We start from the raw sequence: 17,471 nt of genomic DNA on the forward strand, positions 1-17,471 counted from the left end.
TTATTATTAGAAAATGACAGCTTTCTTTGTTTAGCACGATGGCAAGCATCACATACGTATGTGGGATTACGCACAATAAATGAGTATTTGAGTTTCAAACTGTTCAATCTAATATCAGAAGGATGTCCTAATCTAAGATGTCATAGGCTAGTATTATGTACAACATTGTTGGCAACATTTTCAAGAGAAGTAAGCAAGGATGAATTTAAGATGTACAGGCCACCAGTGAGTTTATCTATAGAAATTTTCTCTTTGGTTTGAATGTCCTGTATAATGCAGTCATGAAAAGAAATCAACTTAGAAATAGAGAGAAGGTTAAAAGAGAATTGCGGAACATAAAGGACATTTAAAAGATTGATCTTGCTATTAAGAATAACAGTGCCAGAATACTCAGAGTAAACAATACTACCGTTAGGTAAGGCAATTTAAATAGGCTTGATTCTTTTATATGATGAAAAGTTTCGTAGAGAAATACTGATATGGTCAGTGGCTCCAGAATCAAGAATCCAATCAGTCTTAGGGTAATTGGAAGTAAGGGTAGGGCAAATATTACCTGGAGGATGTTGGTATGCCGAAGTAGATCCAATATGGTGAATTTGAGCAGAGGCGGAAGCATCATTCATATTGTGATCTTTGAAGAGCTCAGCAAGAATTTGAAATTCTTGTGGTGTGAGGCAGACGTGATCATTGTCGTGGGAATTGTTATCTTTGATGTTCCCATTGTCTTCTTGGATAGAGGTATGATGAATCTGGGTATGCTTATTAAAGAACTTATGTCTGGGAGGATAACCATGCTTTTTATAGCATGCATCCACTGTATGACCACTTTTGTTGTAATGACTGCAATGCTTGCTGGCATTCGGTGCATTTTTGAAACCTTTGTCTTGATTGGGGAAACCATTCTTGCGGTAGCTAACTGCTTCACTGTGCCCGTTCTTGCCACAATAACAGTGGAGGAGGTGGAAGCGGTGTAGGCGGTGGCAGTTCCAATATCCTAAGTCTTAGTTGTAGCAATTAAATTTCCACTAGACAGTTGTCTTTCTTGTTGTGCCACCAGTGAAAAACTTTGGTGATGTCCGGAATAGGGTCCAGTAGAAGCACATGCGAAGTAACATTAGTAAATTGATCGTTTAATCCCCGTAAAAATTGCATGACTTGTTCTTCTTGCCTTCTTTGTTTGACGACAGTCAGCACTTCACAGCCACAATCGGGTTTACAGGTGCAAAGAGGTTTTGGGAGGAAATTTTCTATCTCATCCCAAAGAATATGCAGTTTGGTGAAATACTCGGAAATGGTAAGGTCGCCTTGATGAAGAGTAGCAATTTCAAGTTGACGGCTAGAAATACGAGAGAGACTTCCTTGAGAAAATCGGTTCTTTAGGTCATTCCAATTCTCTGAGGCTTTATTCATCCATATGATGCTTTGTCTGATGGAGATGGAAACAGAATGAACGATCCATGAGAGAACCATCTTGTTTCCACGAGTCCAGGCGGCATGCTCTAGCTTGTCCTTTTCAGGTGGACGAACGTTGCCAAGAACGAATTCGATCTTGTTTTTGGCGCTGAGTGCAATTAACATGGAGCGGCTCCAAGAGTGATAATTGGTATCGTCTAAGAACCGGTGAAACAAGGGTAGCGGCTGGATTCTCGCCGGGATGAAGGTACAGATAACTATGTGCGAAGCTGTCTTCGGCCATGACTGAGGAAAGAACAAGAAAAGAGGGGAAAAACAAGAAGGGAGAAAAGAAGCAGAGTTACGCAGTAGAGCTCTTCAAAAGAAGAGCTCTGATATCATATCAAGATAATGAACATAATCAATGGTGCAGAGAACATTCAATAGATTGATGATACAAACCATGAGGAGAAGGGTGAAGATCGTACCTTGTAGAGAAGTAGTAGTAAAGCGCGCCACTCTTGAAGAGATGAAGCAACCAAAGAACCTTCGAAGGGAAGACGCAGCGAGAGAAAAGCACAGCACAGTGACAGAGATAACAAAGAAAAAGAGAGAGAAGAGAGGTGCGTCTAGAGAGGAAGAATCCAGAAAAGAGTAAAGTGTATTGAAAAGTTAGTGAATAGAGTTATGATACAATCAAGAAAAAGGAGAATGAAAAAATGGGTTGGGCTGCAAAGTGTAGGCCCAATATATTATCAATTGCTTCAATCATCATGAACAGTGTGAGGGTCCCTGCAACCTGCACGAAACTGTCAATCATGAAGGGTTGTTCACCATACTAACCGGAAACAAGTCGAAGACTCTATACACTACAGGCAGGTTGTGTCCTTAGCTTTTATTTCTCCTGCAACCCTTTCTGCAAAAGAGAAATAACTTTCAACACAACACTTTTTGCACCAAACTTTTCATTCTATGTTATTTACTTGTTTTATTCATTCTTATTAACATAATCATAAATTGAAATCGAATTCGGGTAGTTGTAATAGATTCCAGCAGCTTTGCATAACACTTATTTTATCACTTTTTTTATTGGGAGTAGAAATGATTTTTCACCAAAATAAGTCTTTATTGTTCTTTCCAAATCCGCTTATGCGAACACACTTTATTTCGCAAATCCGTTTTTTCTAATTCCTCTAAACAATCTTATCTCCCCAAACATAGCATTAGGCTTAATGTTTAAATCCTTTTAGATATATTTCTACTATTAAAGTTGACCTATAAAATCTCATGAAGGGTTTGTTATGTACTAACATGTTAATCTTTCTATACTATATAAAAATTGAAAATGATGAATGTCCTCCTTTTACTTATGCATAAAAAAAATTTATATCAATTTAAAAAAGCCTTTTATACTAGTTTGAAATCGATATGTAAGAAAAGATTATAAAAAGTATTAGCAAGCTAAGCTTTTTAGACTATATAAAAATTGAAAATAGTGAATCTTCTCCTATTACTATTACTAATGCATAAAATTCTTTTTACATTGGTTAAAAAAAGTTTTTTATACTTGTTTTTGAACCAATATGGAAACAAGATATAATAGTCTAATATTAATACTGATAAGATGTTTTGTATGTCCTGACAAACACAAAATGTAAAGGTTGAATTTGGATCAAATATAAAACCTCTTGGTAGCTCATATATAACAAGTTTTTTTATATTTTTGTATTCCACTTTTATACATGTATTCATCCCATACCTCTCAGAAGTGCACTAATTATGGGAAGATAATACTGAGGATTTAGCACAGAGAAATTAGCTATTGAATTTTACTTGTAAGTCAACTTCATGTCTTAATTTATGCAGTCCAATATGTTTTAATACGTTTATCTTATTTTTCCTAAAAATAATATTATTTCTTTGTTGCCATATATCTTTCACCATGACTATCCTCCTAACTTTTCGCATTCGATCTACAAATTCTTTTAAACCAAGTCTTGTTGTGAGATGTAAGTATACATAGCTTATTATGCGATAAAGAACTTACTCCTATCCATTTCTCACATAAATTTAATTTATGTGAGATTGTTGCATGTAAAAAAGAAGTGATTATTGGTCACACATAACACACAACTTATCTCTAATAAGAATTTCTCTTAAATTACTCTATTATTATATTGTAGCATGTTTAGTTATGCTCTTTTTATATAGTCTCATCCCCTTATCTAGCTTTTTTTAAAATTTATTCTTACAAAGTTTATTATGGTATGCAAATATATGAATAAAGTATGCAAGCTGTAATACCTTTCCAATAGCTTGTATTCATTTATCACAGCAATCACAGTATTAAAATAAAAACATTAACCATTCCGGCAAGGGATATTAGATTAAATGTAATAATAGATACAAGATTTATAGGCTATTATTAGACTAGTTTTGTGTATACACAGTAAATTTATAAAATATTTTCATATGTTGAGGAAATTAAGAGAGAAATATCTTTTGTTAAGACTTACTTTTATTTTTAATTTGTTCATCTTTGAACATAATTGTACTAACTTTATGTGAATATTATATATATATATATATATATATATATATATATATATATATATATATATATATATATATAAAGATTTAATATAATAAAAAGTATAAAGAAAGAGGATAAAATTAATAAAAATACTACATTTAATCATCTAAATATTTAGTAACAAATGTCAGAAATATTCAGACACCATAAACTAGACATAGACAAATAGTAAGGGGATCATCTAATTTCTGCTCTGACATAGATGCACCGTTTTGTCCGGATGCGCATTCAATGGATTGTTCGTGGAACATTCAACTAGGGTTAAGCCGACAACTCCAATCTAATGCGTCATTCTATTCTACCGATGTTATTCATAATTAGACATGCTGCATAGATTTTAGTAATTCTTAAAAATCAAATTATAGGTTATCACAGACTACCATAGCATCATGTCATAATTATTTAAATGATGACTACAACACCTAGACTGTTTTTTTGAAAACAAAAAGGAAATGTCAGCGCAACAAAACACGATCATCACCTCATGATCAGAACTACAACAACTCTTGCAGCACATTCCGATTCTAGTTCACAGTCTGCATTGGTCTCGACCTGCAGGATCTTGTAATAATCCACACCTCGGCCTGGTTTCTTATTTTGTCGTTTTCCAGAGAATGCATGCAGTGCACTCTTTCCGTTTTCAGGAGCAAAACAAAATTACTTAGAGTGAAAAAAAGCAAAACGAAAATAAATGCTTTATAACACCATATTTTGGACGTTAAGTATATTGTGAATACAAGTTATTTATAATTTTTTTTTCTTTTATTATTATTTTTTATTTTAATATCTTTTATGTTTGATTTAATTTTTTGTAGTTCAAATAAAAAAAATAATTTTATAAATTGAAATAATTACTATTCATGTTATGTACACAAAAAAAAATTCAATATTGATTTATTTAAATAAATTAATTTAAAATTTAAAATTACACTTACATATAATAGATTTGTACTAAATCAGATATTTCTTTTAACTAATAAAGTATATGTAGGTATACTTAGAGATGTTCATTAGGTTGAGTTACCTAATGATCTAACTTGATCCAATCAAACCTATTTAGATTGAATTAGATTTGATCTATAATTGAGTCAAATCTGACTCAATCCAAACTTTTTTACTAACATATTTTTATGTTGGGTTAAGTTATCTAAGATCTAACTTAATATAATGGAACCTATTTAGATTTAGCTGAGTTTCATTTATATTGAGTCAAGCTTCATTTAATACAATTTTTCTTATTAACATACTTTTATATTGGGTTGAGTTATCTAATGATTTAACTTGATCCAATCGAACCCATTTAGATTGGGTTGGGTTTCATTTACAATTGAGTCAAACCTGACTCAACCCAAATTTCCTCATTAACATACTTTTTATATTGGGTTGAGTTACCTAATGATCTCTAGCTTGATCCAACAAACTTGAGTTGGGTTTAATTTATAATTAAGTCAAACCTGACTCAACCCAAATTTTCTTATTCACATACTTTTATATTGGATTGAGTTACCTAATGATCTAAAGGGTGTTGCTCCCTCCACCTCCACAGCCTTCTCCCTCCACCTCCCCAATTATCTTTAATTCCAATTATATCCTTAAAGTTAAAATTTTTTATTTTTATTATTTTAATATTTAAATATAAACTAATATACTGAAAGAGAATATGTTACTAGTAGCATTCTAAAATATACCTCTGGAAGATGTCGGGAGAGAGGCATTTTAGGATCTGATCTGCATTTAGCATGAATTATGGGACCTAACTGTGACCTCTCCATGCTTGTTGCTAATTTTTCTGTGGGTTGATACAGGTACGCAGCTCCTCTATACATCCACTCCTCCATTTCATCACTGTAAAACTCCTCAAAAGCCTCTTCACACAATGCACATCTTTTCTGCTCCTCTTCTGCTACCACCGCCAACTCTTGTTCATCTTTCGTTTCTTCTTTTCTTTCTGTCGGAAAAAAAGCTGCTACTGACTTCGTTCCCACTGCCTCTGCACACCACTAAGCCACATCCTCTCCCTCACAAACCATTCACGACAGATTCTCTGCTTCCGATTCTTGGTCACATGCCAATCCATGTGACTTCTGTGTTCCTCTTGGCTTCTGAATCTCAGCCCACAACTTCTGCATTGTCTAGGGAGATCACCATACAAGCCATTAATTACAGACTCATGCCGAACCTTCAGAATGTCTGCTTTAAACTCGGTTCCGATGGAATTCTGAAAAACAAATAATTAGTATTGAAATCTTGGGTGGCATAATCAAATAAACAAAGGCAAGAAAAATGAAACGAAATTATGATAGATAAATATATTAGTATTTGGAAAAGCGACTGCGACGCACTCTATTTGGAAAAGCTGGATGACATCCTTCAACGGATGTCAACATCCGTTTAAGGCGAAACGGATGTCAACATCCGTTTAAGGCCAAACGGATGTCGACATCCGTTTTGCCTTAAACGGATGTTGACATCCGTTGAAGGATGTCATCCGTTTAGGCTTCGTTTTCATTTTACGTTTTTGGGTTAAAGGATTATTGGAAAGATTATTGGAAGAATTATTGGAAGGGTTTAGGGTTTATGATTATTGGAGAGGAACCACGACAAGCACGCTACACCACAAACGCAGTGCACCACGTACTGCACCGAAAGCAAGCAAGAGGAAGATTGCTTGATAATTCTTTTCACGATCATTGAGTTTTGCAGAAAAATATTTTACTCATACAAGGAACTACGTAGGTTATAAGTGAAATATGTTATAAATGAGTAAAATTAAAAAACAATAATTTTAAAAATAAAATTTTACTGAGGGGCAAAATAGTAAAGGGGAGGTGGAGGGAGAAGGTTGTGGTGGTGGAGGGAGCAACACCCTGATCTAAATAACTTCATCCAATCGAGCCCATTTAGATTGAGTTAGGTTTGATTTATAAGTCAAACTTGACTCAACCCAAATTACCTTATTAACTTACTTTTATACACATAATGGATTTAGTAAGACTGACTTGATATCCAACCCAAATTATCCTAGACAAATTGTGGAATAATTATATTTTCATGTCTTAAAATTAGTTAGGATAAACTTGTTATAACTTGATTTATTAATTTACTTAAACTCTTTAATTAATTCTTATAAACATTGTTTTATTTTTAATTAGTTTAATACCTAAAAATTTATAAAATCCTTTAAAGTTTTGATACAATTAAACTCAATCCAATTCAAACCACTTGAAAATAGATTGAATTGTATTTAATATAAAAAGAATATAAGACGTATAACCATTCCAACACAATATTTTCTTAGTTTTCTTAGTGGACTGAATAATGAATTTACCTAAATCTTACTCAAATCATATTGCAAAGTTATATCATTTTATGTCAAACTAGCTTATCAATTGTCTATCTTATTGATTAAGTTCACCAACTGAGCCCATGTCTTTAATAAATTTTAACCCATTATTTAAAAATATTTGTTAATGTGAATTTTTAAAATCTTGATTATGTGAGAAAGTAATTTAAAGAATACAAATTCTAACTTTTATATTATTTTTTCACTTTTAACTCTTACTTATTCGTTTAGTACTAACTCTCTAAAAAAGCACTTGTACTTAAAACAACCCAAAAATTTATGTAGCCAACAAAATTTTACGAACTAAGTTTATGAAAGAAAAAAACCATATGAAATGGTAAATTTTACTTATATAAACACATTTCCTTATGTTTTCAATATCAACCAAATTATAACTCACTTTTATTCATAACATACGTATATAATTGAGGTTGCTTAAAATATTTTTGATCAAAATTGGTAAAGTAGTTAAGAAAAAGAACTTTTATTGTACTAAGTATATATCACTACTACAAAAACAACGTACAACGTCGAATATTTTTGGCCTTTCACGTCGAATTCGAGAACGACGTCATATCGGAGACGTTAAATTGACGTCGAATTTTGTCAATATACGACTTTAATTTAACGTCGAATTTTGAACATATACGACGTTAATCAATTTTTTTTAATTAATTGTAATCCTTTTTAACAACTCTATGAAAAGCAGAACTATGAACGGTAATATAGGATCAACAACAATAACAATAACAAACAACAACAAGTTTCAATTAAACAAAAAACAAGTTCAATCAAACAACAACAAACAAGTTCAACCAAACAACAACAAACAATTCAACAAAAAAAACAACAGACAAGTTTAACAAATAAGTTCTTCAAAACGAAAATGAAAACTAACTTTTAAAAGGTGGGTTCATCGGAACAAAGTGTTGCCACCAGTGAGAGAGAAAGCAAAATGCACAAGAACACGAAAATAATCGGTGAAAACAAACGAAAATCATACCTAAAGTAGTTAATTAACATGCATTTGTATCAAATGAAAGAAAGATTACATGTGATGGTCGTCAAACTTCGTTCGAGAAAAGTTTGAGCAGAGAAGAGGGTCTCGCGCGCTAAGATAAAGTGAATGAATTTTCAATCTTCCGCTCAAACTTTTATTGAATTCATTGGCCTTTTGGCGTCTAACGTTTGGCATTCGACGTTTTATATCGACTTATGTCGAATTATAATTCTAAACGACGTTTAATAATTGCATTTATTTACAAAATTGCCACCAGTCATTTTTAACGTTTGTTATGTATTGGTTAGACTTACGTTATACCCTGTTTTTCCACTAATGTATGAATATTTCTCTCTCTCTCTCTCTCTCTCTCTCTCTATATATATATATATATATATATATATATATATATATAGATCCTTAGATAGCACATAAGTAGAGTACCTAATCCGTAAAACTTAAATTTTTTATCAAGTTGAGCATATATTTATGTCATCCTAAATTAAGATGCCTCAACATGAATATTCATTGAGGCTTTACCTAGGCTTTACCTATATTTATATAGTGATAAATGAAGTAGTAACGAAGTTAAATGATGCTTTTAGTCATCAAATTGTTATTTCCATATTTTTTGTGCGAGTTCTCTATCTATTTAAATTGTCTATTGTTTTCAAAATTAGGGTATGCGGATATTGATCCTTAGTTGATTTTAATAGTGCGATAAGAAAATATGAGAACAAATTAATAGAACAATAATCTCTAGAGTGTTGGAAACGAACAAATGCTTTTCGAAAACATCAAGTGTTTAATGTTGTATCCTCACCTTTTTTGAAAAGTCTCTACATTTATTAGAAAGCTATTTGTCTAAAATAGCAGCATAAACATGTTCTAAGTCATTGAAGTCGTGTCTCGGAAAAAGGGAAGCGAAAAGCTTGTTACTTTTTTCAAGAAATTAGAAAAGCTTTTTACCTTGATCATATAAACTACCTGACATTCCAGACATTAAAAGGCTGCTAAGCTAAGAATATGTCTACGCATTTACTGCACAATCACGAGGATAATAACTTCTTCGTCAACAGCCTCATCTTTAACAAAGAAAGAAAAGTTTTATTTCTCAAAAATTTTCTATGCTCAAAACTCTCTGGAATGACAAGGACTCAACCTCAGACTAAGAACCACACACACCCGCAATACAGAAACAAAGTTGTAATCCCTAAAAAAATCTCAAATTTGAAGTAAAAGCCAAATTCATGACTTGACCCTATCAAGATTATTCTAATCCAACATGCATTTTCATGTAAAGGAGCCGCAAGAGTTGCTCTGTGAATCAAAATGAACGTTTCAATCACTCAAAAGCTTCTGCATTTCGAGCTTCTGGTCAGGAGTGAGGTCGTCTGGGAATGTGATTTTGAACTTTATCCTCAAGTTTCCGAACTTTGTTGGATCCCTTCGGAGAGGCATTCCTTCTCTTTCAACAACCTTCTCATATTCAGGATGAATAATTTGGTCGATAGGCACAGTTAAGTTTCTTCCATCAAGGGTGACCAGGTTAACAGTGCACCCTGTCAAGGCTTCCACAAGAGATATCTTCTGGGTCACCACAAGGTCGTTTCCATCTCTGGTATAAACCCTGTGGAGTTTTTCATATATAAACAAAATAAGATCAGCTGGTCTGTGATGTTCCACTTCACCTCCCTTCTCCAAATACGTGAGCTTGGTGTCCTTCTTCCAACCACGCTGCACTTCCACTATGAATACCTCTTCCACCAGCTTACGTTGTCTGCATCCACAAGGAAATGAATCAAACAACAAACTAGGAAATTCATCACGCGCTAAGGATAACAAGTTTTTGCAGTGTTAAATAATTACCAGAAGCTTCTGGTCTTTTTCTTTCTCATTTCAAAAGTTAAGAAGCAAATGCTTCTCAGTAAGACAAACAATTACCATTTGCTACATCAACCAGAACCACAAAAACTTTTGCAGGATATTCTATGCAAGCTACATACATCAGTAAAAATACACAACTGAAAAAAGTGTCCACACAATAGATTCAAGCAAGCAAGTTCTCGAGTGTGATTTTTCATGCATAGCACTCACCACAAAATGAAACACTGACAAAAATCAGCACAACACTCTTTGGTGATACATTGAGCAAAAACTATTAAACGGTTACAAGCCAAGCTAGTTTCTTCTTTACATAACCATACCCTTTGAATCCTTACTCCGGTTCAAAATCCAAGAATTATTACCCAGGATTTAGAAACCTGTTCATAACTGCAATTTCAGCAACAAGATCAAGGGTTTTGGATTCGCCAGATCCACAATCCAGTTTCATTTGTCTACGATTTCCATCAAATTAAGGATCTCAATGAAACTAAAATTTACCTTCAGAGAACTGAACTTGTACCAAACCAAAATCAAAACCATTTTCATAACACCAGCACTGAGTACTGCACATTGGCATTAGAAACAAACGGGAATTCAGGAAGTTGAAACAAAAAGACAAACTACTTACCCTGAGGGATCTATGGTTATTCGACTTATTTTCACCTCCTTGGTGGTTCCCTGGTACAATTCCTCCAGAGTACAAGGCAACTTGCGCTCCACTGGAGGTGCTTTGGGGAGCGGGTTCTGGTATCGGGTGGGTCCACCATCACCAGATGCACCAGCATCAGCAGCAGGTTCCACCCGAGGTTTTAGAGTATTATCAAAACGTGCCCTTTTCTGGGGATCACTTAAAACCTTCCATGAGAAAACAACGTAAGTTAAATAAAAATGGGAAATCTTTAATTTTGTTTAAACGAAACCCACCATTCAAAGATTGAATCTTTGTGACAACCTTGAAGAGAAACTAACCTCATACGCTTCAGATACTTGTTTAAACATTGCTTCAGACTCTTCCTTCTTCGTGAGATTTTTGTCGGGGTGCCATTTCATGGCGAGTCTCTTGTACGCTTTCCTCAGGTCCTCTTCCTTAGCATCCCTATCGACCTGAAGGATGTCGTAGTAATCAACACCCATATTTGGTGTTTCCGCTTCTCGCTTTCGCTTCGTCAGCTTGGCGTTTTGAATACACCGTTCTTTTCAGTTTTTTCGGTTCAGAATGTCGTGAAAAGTTCCACAATTCACAACGGGTTGACAGTGAGTGTCTACTCCGTTCTTCAGATCACCGCTTTATACTGCAATTTTCGTTCATGCAGATGTTATTGTCCTTAAATATTTATTATCCTTTGTTTTTTTGCATTGCTGTCAAAAATATTTGAAATAGGTAATTATGAGACCATTTATTGTCAATCTTTTATTACTCATAACTGCTAACAAATAAATATTTAAAATAAATCTTCAGTTGCATTAACGCTACAACTCCAATCAAAATTCTGATCCATGTCAAATAAAATACACTCTTTTATTATAAATAAATAATATCTCAGAAACGTAACTTTTTTACATTGATTCCATACTATCTTTTCTTTTTTTTCTTTTTCGAAAAATTAAAAAAATTATTCTTTTAAATCCATCTTATGTGTCAAAGGAATATCAACTTATCTTGTTAAAGGTGTCAAATGAATATCAACGTGACTCTTATTCCTTCTATTACCACCAACATCTAGCCCGGATACTATTCTAAACATTTTATTTTTCCTTTTTAAATAATAATTACAAATCATTTAAACATAAATCAGTTAACAAAGACAAAGTAAAGCACTTAATTTTCATGTTTCTAATAATAACCTATTACATTTAATTTTTTATTTATTTTAATGAACATTCATGTGTTATTATATCTTCTCTATTATTATAATTTTACGTATATTAATTAAATAAAAAATTGATGTTAACTTGAATTTTAAAAAATATTCATAAAAAACGGGTTTTATTAAAAAAACTAAGAAGAATGAACGATGTAAATACTCATGTTTTTCAAATTTTAACCTTGAAATCTAGTAGAGACTGAACGGTCATCCACTCAATACCGTTCGGTCACCACTATGATCAATCAGGACAAACGATTCTATTAATGTTGGCCACAATTTGGCCAGCACTTTATTATTGGGCCAAATGTCCAACAAATGATAAAATAATCAAAGATATCTGATTAAAGATCTAATTAAAAATATTGATAGACGGTTTATGAACAACCAACCAAATTTTAAGGTAAGTCTATTTATATTTTATTGGTCTTGTGTCAGTTTATGATGCATGAGATGACTTATAAATACAAGGTCAGTGCCAACAGCAGATACGTTCGACTCACACTCCAATACACTCTACTTACGTTCGATCAAAATTTCGATCAAAATTTAAACATACAATTGTGATACACAATTCCCAAAATCGCTTCTAACTTGAGCGTCAGAGTTCCTTTTGCAGGTACCTCAGCGTTCGAAAGCAAAGAGGATACATAAGACACTGGTCCCACAAAATCCCTACTAAAACAAAATGTATTACTTCCTCCCTTTACAAATACAAGTAGAAAAATAAAATGTTTGATAAAATTAAATATAAATAATAAATTTCACCATAATTCATTAAATATTATTATTTCAAAAATACTCTAATTTATAAATTTAAAAATTATGGTTAATAAATATATTTGAAATTAATTTTAAAAAGGTACTTTTATAACATAAATAACAATGTTACAAAAAAATTATTATTTTTTATGTTAAGTTACATAATTTCATTGATATATCGGTCTTAATACAACATTTTATAAGCACACTAATCTAAACATGTACAGATATAGACTGTGTATTACAGTCTCAGTTGAAGATGACAACGAGTTAGGTCGAACATGAATATTATCTATCTATTAACTAACTTGCAACAAAAATATCTACTTATTACTTGTTTCATTACTTACTAAATATCCGTTTAAAAAATATTCATGAGCATTTTAAAATTAGTAGATACTTGTAAATATAGATTATTATATTTTGTAAATTTTCGATAATAAAATAAAAATATATATAATATAATATAAATTAAATTTTAATTTTAATTTTTTATAAGTAATAAATATCCGTAAATATAATATAATACTCAATCTAATTTATTTATGCACAAATAATAAAATATATAACATATATTATCCACAAATAATAAATACTTGCAAATATCAATTATCTTGCAAATTTTATTTATCGATTTGGAACGAATGTCTAAATGTCATGGCTCCCAACAAGTGAAAATATACTTACTAAATCGTCATGAATGCACTTTTATTTTTTATTATAGAAAATATTTATGAAACTATAAAATAATTTTTATTAAAGTATAATAAGAACAAATCATTTGCATATATGTTTTACTATTGAATAGCTTTTAAATTTTATAAAGTAATTATTAAAAAGATAAAATAATAAAATTATTATTTTAATATATAAAATAATTAAAATTATATGCGGTCAAGGATAAAAAGGGAAATGTAAATATGTGAATTTAAAGTAACGGTTATTTGAAGGGTAAAATTAGAAAAGCAATTGTAAGAAAACGAATCCAATTTTTATATAGGCACAGATGATTTTTATATATTAATTAAATATAAAATATATGTTAACATGAAATTTAAAAAAAATTATAAAAAATGGATTTTTGTTAAAACAATAATTAAAAAAACGAGATATTTAAATACCTATAAAACGCTTAAAGCACATTATATATATATATATATATATATATATATATATATATATATATATATATATATATATATATATATATACTATTCAAATATTGTGTTCTCTTTTGCATTCTTTTTTTTTCGTATATATTTGAAGTATATTGTTGCATTTTTTTTCTCAAAAGGTCTTCTTTCAATTGCCTTAAATTATTTTCTTTTTTTAAGTCTCACATCGACTAATGATAAGGTCAAATTATAATATATAAGTGAGGTGTAAACCTCACCTTCCAAGCCGGTTTTGTGGGATTGAGTTAGGCTTAAAACCCACTTTCTAATATGGTATTAGAGTCATGGTTAGAGCCTATCCTAGCTAATTCTAAATGGGCATTCTATTCTTCTATTCCACCCGCTATCAGGCCGTTATCGGATCACCCAATTTCTACTATCACGCACGAGGGCAAATATGTTGAGCGTGTTGGTGCCGGTGCTCCAGTCTACCTCTCTGCAGTGCTTGAATATTTGGCAGCCGAGGTTTTGGAACTGGCCGGTAATGCTGCGGTGAGGAATGATGAGGAACTGAGTAAGCTTTTGGGGTCTGTCACCATTGTCAATGGAGGTGTGTTGCCCAATATTCATCGAACTCTTCTTCCCAAGAAGGTTGGCAAGGGGGAAGGCAAAATTGGGTCTGCCTCTCAAGAGTTTTAGGGTTTTAATGGCTCTTTTTAGAAAAATAGGTTAATTTCGTTTTGGTTATAATATACTTGGTTTCGTTTATCTCTATATATTTCCCGAGAGGTTAAGTGTTTCTCAGTCCGATGAGCTAAATGATGTATGTCTTTTTGGATGTATATGAGAAATGAAAATTGGTGTTTTTGATCGTTTTAAAAAAATGTTTGGAATCCAAGTGTGAGTCTAAGTCCCACATTTGATAGAAATGAGAAAGTAGAGCAGTATATAAAGAAGAAAGACCCATTAACTCATTGCCTTAAGGTTTTGGGTAAAGAGTGGTGTCAATCCCTTATATAGTTGGCTCAGATGTTATTGGTGTTTGTGTAACCCACAGGAACCTCCTCATCGATAGACCCAACAGTGGTATCAGAGCTGATGGTTTGTCTTGGTGATCGGCGCCGAGTATAATGATCCCTATACCAAAAGTCTTCTTGACAAAGGGTATCCAGGTAAGCAAGTTCCGTTAAGATACAACAGTTGGAAAGGGCTACTCGTAGTTGTGGTTGGTTGGGAATGCTTCCGCTGGAGGGGGAGTATATCTATGTGGAAGGGACTCCCCTTGAGAGGAGATGTTGGGAATCCAAGTGTGAGTCTAAGTCCCACATTGGATAGAAATGAGAAAGTAGAGCAGTATATAAAGAAGAAAGACCCATTAACTCATTGCCTTAAGGTTTTGAGTAAAGAGTGGTGTCGATCCCTTATATAGTTAGCTCAGTGAAAATAAGACAATAATTTAGAATTAAGCACAATTCACTAACACCATTCGGTGCAGAAAACTAAGTGAATAGTATAAAATATTGATTCATCAGCGAGCTTCATCTTGGAGTAGTAACATCACAAAACCCATTCAGTTTTCCTCTGGCGGGGAAAACGTAAGGAAGCCTTCCCCCCTTGCATTTAGAAACCCTAATTTTTTGGGTAGGGAAGGGACTGCCACGTGATAGTCCCTCATTGGCTGCGTCATGTTTCAGTCAAGGCAGGTTAGTAGTTAAATGACATGTCATTCACTGATTGCACAGCTGGACATTTAGTCGTATATATTTAAACGACGTTTGCAAAAAGGACTTAATTGAACAAAAATTACAATGTTTAGGACTACATTGAACATTTTTTAAAAAATTGGACCATTTTGAACAAAGTTGACAAAAATTGGGATAATCAGTGGTATTAAGCCTTTGTATGAAATAAACAAAAGCTATCACGAAACTCCGACAGACCTACCATGGTCAGTTGGACCATCGCGAGCTTCATCTTGGAGTAGCAACATCACGAAACCCATTCAGTTTTCCTCTGCAGTGAAAGCGTAAGGAAGTCTTTCCCTCTTGCATTCAAAAACCCTAATTTTTTGGGTAGGGAAGGGGCTGCCATGTGGTAGTTGCTCATTGACTGCATCATGTTTCAGTCAAGGCTGGTCAGTAGTTAAATGACATGTCATTCACTGATTGCATAGCTGGACATTAAGCCTTTGTATGAAATAAACAAAAGTTATCACAAGTTAATGATGTTACAGTGAAAAGTAGTATTAACTTCTGATTTTTGGTTTTGATAGTTATGGTTATTGTTTATGGTTGAAATTTTTTTTATCACTCCTTAGAACCCCTATTTCAGAGAAAAATCCTAAGAGCCCTTATTTTGATAATTAATTGTGATAGATCTTTAATCGATCATAACTTTTGCTCCACTTTGGTAGATTTGATAATATTATATATCTATTGGGGGTAGGAAAAAATTTTCAAGCCCATGGCAACCCGCAAATTGGTTGTTCCTTCTAAATGTTCAAAAGAAGGTAATTTTTTATTTTTCTTCAATTTATTTTATTTTTTCCAAACTTTTTAAAAATATGTCACATACTTAGACGTTGAAATTTGATCCAAATTTTTTTGTGGGGGCTTCTCATGATATTTTAGTACTTTGAACAAATTTTCAGGTTATTTGTAGTTGTTTGGAATATACTCTCGATTTTACCCTAAGTTTGGATATATATCGTGTATGAACAACAAATAAGTTCAACAATGTTAATATCAATAATACCAACAAGTTCAACCAATTAATAACCCATAAAAACGCAAATGAAAACAAAACTAACCTTCTTAAAGATGGGTTCGCCAGAATAAAGTGTTACCTTCAGTGAGGGAGAAAGGAGAATGCGTCTATGCTCTAAAAGAAAATTATACCTAGAGTAGTTAATCAACATGCATTTGTATAAAATGAAAGAAAAATTACATGTGCTAGTTGCCGAAAGCTTTGTCCGAAAAGGGTTTGAGCAGAGAAGAGAGTTTCGTGCAATGAATTTTCAACCTCACACCTAAATTTTTAATGAATTCAAAACATATAACGTTTGAAAAGTGATATTCAGACGTCTTATACCTCTTTTACGTTTGAAACTATGGCATTCAATGTCATACATGAGTATATTTTCACTTTCGCGCCAAAGATTTGGTGAAAATGACCTAATATGACGTCAGAAAATGAGAATCCCAACGTCTAATGAGCATAGGACGTCGAAAAAGTATAAATTTTGACGTCTAAATTAAACACCTATTTACAAAATTGTCACCAATTATTCTAACATTTGTCTTTTCGTTTTCTAACGTTAAACACATAATGTTTTTGCTTTAATAGTCTGAATATGTTTCTCTACTAGAGGAGATATGTGCTAATCTTGGTTCTACTATTTTTTATTATGGAAAATATTTATTAAATTCTAAAGTAATTTTTATTGAAAAGTATTATAAAAATAGATACTTTTTTATTAATGTTTACTATTAAATAGTTTTTATAATAAATAATT

The 17,471-nt window shown here is 32.4% G+C and overlaps 2 protein-coding genes and 1 pseudogene across 2 annotated transcripts; 1 reads left to right on the plus strand and 2 right to left on the minus strand.

Moving 5' to 3' along the window:
* Positions 1-1,014: 1,014 nt before the first annotated feature.
* LOC148197355 (uncharacterized) lies at positions 1,015-1,578 on the minus strand. The gene has a single exon (XM_088093669.1). The coding sequence runs from the start codon at positions 1,576-1,578 to the stop codon at positions 1,015-1,017; it is 564 nt and encodes a 187-aa protein (XP_087949795.1).
* A 7,716-nt stretch (positions 1,579-9,294) lies between these two features.
* On the minus strand, positions 9,295-11,483 carry LOC148197356 (uncharacterized). Its single transcript, XM_088093051.1, has 3 exons — positions 11,185-11,483; positions 10,844-11,070; positions 9,295-10,108 (listed from the first exon to the last, which is right to left on the minus strand). Exons 1-3 carry the CDS (start codon positions 11,347-11,349, stop codon positions 9,670-9,672), a joined length of 831 nt encoding a protein of 276 aa, XP_087949177.1. The 5' UTR covers positions 11,350-11,483; the 3' UTR covers positions 9,295-9,669.
* A 1,578-nt stretch (positions 11,484-13,061) lies between these two features.
* On the plus strand, positions 13,062-14,656 carry LOC148197357 (histone H2AX pseudogene; annotated as a pseudogene).
* The last annotated feature ends 2,815 nt before the right edge of the window (positions 14,657-17,471 follow it).

The sequence above is a fragment of the Vigna umbellata genome, chromosome 6 (assembly GCF_029865625.1).
Source record: "Vigna umbellata cultivar VRB3 chromosome 6, Vumbellata_1.0, whole genome shotgun sequence".
Classification (NCBI taxonomy): Eukaryota; Viridiplantae; Streptophyta; class Magnoliopsida; order Fabales; family Fabaceae; genus Vigna; species Vigna umbellata.